At 44.8% G+C, this 4,143-nt stretch overlaps 1 protein-coding gene across 1 annotated transcript; it reads left to right on the top strand.

Annotated features, from left to right (window-relative positions):
• The first annotated feature begins 1,444 nt into the window (after positions 1–1,444).
• LOC122704949 (60S ribosomal protein L23) lies at positions 1,445–1,935 on the top strand. Its single transcript, XM_043920098.1, has one exon. The coding sequence runs from the start codon at positions 1,472–1,474 to the stop codon at positions 1,892–1,894; it is 423 nt and encodes a 140-aa protein (XP_043776033.1). The 5' UTR covers positions 1,445–1,471; the 3' UTR covers positions 1,895–1,935.
• Positions 1,936–4,143: the final 2,208 nt, after the last annotated feature.

Raw genomic sequence — 4,143 nt, 5'->3', positions numbered from 1 at the left:
GGGAGGAGGAACTATACAACACATCAGCTTCCCCTGTATGTTGTGGGCTTATTAATGGCAGGGAGTGTGTTCACTTTCTTCTATATTCCCAGAGTTTTACACTGGCCCTGGGCTCTACAGACATTTGGTGTATAACCTCTGGATGGATTAAAGATGGCACATACTCTTTGCTACCCCTCTCTTATACTGCATAGGTGAGTGACACGACTTTTTGATCAATAGAATATGGCAGAAGTGACATCATGCCAAGTCCAGGCCCATGCCTTCAGGGGTTTCCACTTCCCATCCCCCAGAACACACTGAAAGCCTTGTCAGGGAAGTCCCACTACCCTGAGACAGCTTTGCTGAAGAAGCCAGTTGGCAGTCTCAGCAAAGTTCAGCTTCCCAGCCATCCCTGCTGAGATACCAACTTGTGAGTGAAGACTCCAGACTACCAGTTGGGTACCATTTGCAACAGAGAATCGCCTGGCTGGGCTCTCCCAGAATACCCTGACCCACAAAATCATGGGATATTTTTAAAAATGGTTGTTTTATGCCTTTACATTTTAGGATAATAATGTGTTATACCATAATAACCAGAGCAGAATCCTGGAGGAGGTTCCACAGAGTTTATTCGGCCCCTCAGACATCAACTCGTGTCCTTATAGATGTCATTCACCTGGCTCGAGCAGGGTGGCATATATCTGAGAAGAGTTGGGCTGATTGACTCCACCTACTTATATGGCTCAATAAATGTTGCTTCTCATCTTCTGGGCTGCTGGGCAGTGTGGAACAGAGAAGCAGACCAACCTCAGGACACAGAGATTACAAATAGGATTATATCTGGCATTTGGAACCCAAGAGGACGTAGTCATCCAAGTTTTTTCTTCTAAGTATTGGAAGAGATAGCCACTGAATAGAAATAACATTTCTAACAGAATGGGATAAGATGGAAATTAGACAGAAGACCCAGGCTATTCATGGTGATGATGGAGTCAGAGCCTCTGGACTAAATGAACATAATGACAGAAGGCAGATGCCTTTCCTTTCTCATCTTAACGGTAGGTCCAGAGAAAGATGGTTGCAAATATCCACCGGGGATGGGATGAAGAATAAGAGAAATTTGAGCAGAAAATGAAGAGGATCTAATCATTCTCTGTGTACTTGGAATCTCTGGTTCAAGTAACTGGAAAGCATCTTACCAGCATTTAAAATCTTTCTGAAAACAACTCAAGAATAAAATAATGACAGGATAGTGGCTTAATAAGAAAACCCTTGGGCAAGGTATTAAGAAATCTCCATTTCAGTCCCCAAACCTTGCAAATGATTTGACTTATTCTAAACTCTATTTTCTTCGTGTAACATGGGGCCTTAAGAGAACTTATGTGGGCTAAATTGTGGGAGAGGCAATGAAGAAGTGGCTTAGAAAGAAAAAGAAATAATGTAGGATTAAGAAATATCTCTCGCTTTTTGTCCCTTTCCGGCCTTCAAGATGTCGAAGCGAGGACGTGGTGGGTCCTCTGGTGCGAAATTCCGGATTTCCTTAGGTCTTCCGGTTGGAGCCGTGATCAACTGTGCTGACAACACAGGAGCCAAAAATCTGTATATCATCTCTGTAAAGGGGATCAAGGGACGATTGAATAGACTTCCTGCTGCTGGTGTGGGTGACATGGTGATGGCCACAGTCAAGAAAGGCAAACCAGAGCTCAGAAAGAAGGTACATCCAGCGGTGGTAATTCGACAACGAAAGTCATACCGGAGAAAAGATGGTGTGTTTCTTTATTTTGAAGATAATGCAGGGGTCATAGTAAACAATAAAGGCGAGATGAAAGGTTCTGCCATCACAGGACCAGTTGCAAAGGAATGTGCAGACTTGTGGCCCAGGATTGCATCCAATGCTGGCAGCATTGCATGATTCTTTGGTGTATTTGTAAAAAATAAAAATTATTTGCTCCCCAAAAAAAAAAAAAAAAGAAAGAAATATCTCTCAACTCGAGAAGTTTGGAATACAAACTCTTCAAACCAATAACCTCTTTTTTAAAAAAAATTAAGATAAATCACTCTTTTACTATTATATAATGCCAGTAGTCATGTATGGATGTGAGAGTTGGACTATAAAGAAAGCTGAGTGCTGAAGAATTGATGCTTTTGAACTGTGGTGTTGGACAAGACTCTTGAGAGTCCCTTGGACAGCAAGGAAATCAAACCAGTCCATCCTAAAGGAGATCAGTCCTGAATATTCATTGGACGGACTGATGTTGAAGCTGAAACTCCAATACTTTGGCCACCTGATGTGAAGAACTGACTCATTTGAAAAGACTCTGATGCTGGGAAAGATTGAATGCAGGAGGAGAAGAGGATGACAGAGGATGAGATGGCTGGATGGCATCACCGACTCAATGGACGTGAGTTTGAGTAAGCTCCGGGAGTTGGTGATGGACAGGGAAGTCTGGTGTGCTGCAGTCCATGGGGTCACAAAGAGTCAGACATGACTGAGCGACTGAACTGAAAGCTGATTATTAAGTTTATATGATATTAACTGTGGGGACTTCCCTGGCGGTCCAGTGGTCTTCCACTGCAAGGGGCATGGGTTCAGTCCCTGGTCAGGGACCTAAGAGCCCACAAGCCATGAGATGGTTGGATGGCATCATCCACTCAATGGACATGAGTTTGAGCAAACTCCGGGAGATAGTGACGGGCAGGGAAGCGTGGTGTGCTGTATTCCATGGGGTCTCAAATAGTTGGACAAGACTGAGAGACTTAACAACAACAATGTCATACGGAATGGCCAAAAAAGAAAAAAATAACTGTGGTTAGATAATGAAAGACAGTAAATGAACCGGAGAGACATATAAACCACAATACTGTCTAAGAAGAATTCAACAGTCAGACTGTTTCTGCTGTATCTCAGACTGGGTGTAATCTCCTTACAATGAGATGAAGGTCAGGCCAGCTGCCCCTCTGGGGTTTGGGGACACAAAGGAGCCCCAGGAAGTGGCCACAGTGGGGAGAGCAGCTCTCCTGGGCTGGTAGGCAGCTATTGTCACTGAGCTCAGATTCTTAAGTACATCCTCAAAAGGAGAAGTCATTTCTTTCACTCGCAGGCAGGGCCTGTGGATACAGCAGTGAGTCTCAGGCTGCGCTCTGTAGCTTTGTAGGGTGCTAAGCATGTCCAATCCTGGGGGCCACCCAGGCCAACTAAGTCGGAATCTCTGACCCCGGGGCCTGGGAACCTACATTTAACAGGCACTCTGGGTGCTGTCTCTGTGCACCCCACAGTGTCAGGCCTGCTGCTCTGCGCGCCATTCATGGGTCTGTCCCCAAACACACCGCATGCACTCCAGGCTCGGTTCGTTAGTCTGCAGTTCCTTCCTCCAGGAACTCCCCATCCTTCACTTCCTCCCTCCACTTGTCCACCACGTGGGCCAAGATCCACTGGCTTCATGGAGCTATCCCCAGCTTCTTGTTCTCTTTTCCATAGACTCTAATTATGCTACTTAATCCTCTCTTATCTGATTTGAAAACCTGTTTGATATGGATAGCAAATAGCCCTTCATGGCCTAATTCCATTAATTCCTGCCCAGGGCAGAAAGATCTCACCTTAAATAGTTCCCCCTCTCTGACAAGACCTGTCTCCCAGCCATCTTTTATTTTGCATAAGTGCTTTTACTTTTTGTCTTCCAAGACAGAGGAAGGATGGGCCTACATGCCACCCCCACCATGGCACTGGGTTTCATTGATTGGACTTCAAGAAGCACAAGCTTTCTTCCATCACTATTGATTGTTCTGGAGGGCTTTTTTATCCCCACCTTATCCTCCTCAGCATGAAAATCAATTGAAACTGAAGACTTAATGTTTCTGTTTCCTCCCCAAGTACATAATAATGTATTTAAAGGCTGAAACCTAGACTTAACACTTCTTACAAAACTCTTCTATCCTGCACATTTATTGTGGCCTACAGGACATCTTCTACAGGAACTCCTATAAGCTTGTCATGGTTCCTCTATGACATTTTGAGCAACATGATCCTGGGCTCCTGGTCACACCTGATTGGGCTAGAGGCAGGCACCCGATCCAAAGCTGGGTCGGCCAGATCCTTCTCTCTCCAGGTATTTTGTAAACTCAGGAGATACTTGACTTCTGAATTCACCCAGAAGGTATTTC

Source organism: Cervus elaphus, chromosome 12, assembly GCF_910594005.1.
Source record: "Cervus elaphus chromosome 12, mCerEla1.1, whole genome shotgun sequence".
NCBI lineage: Eukaryota > Metazoa > Chordata > Mammalia > Artiodactyla > Cervidae > Cervus > Cervus elaphus.
This window is presented reverse-complemented; position numbering and strand designations above follow the sequence as displayed.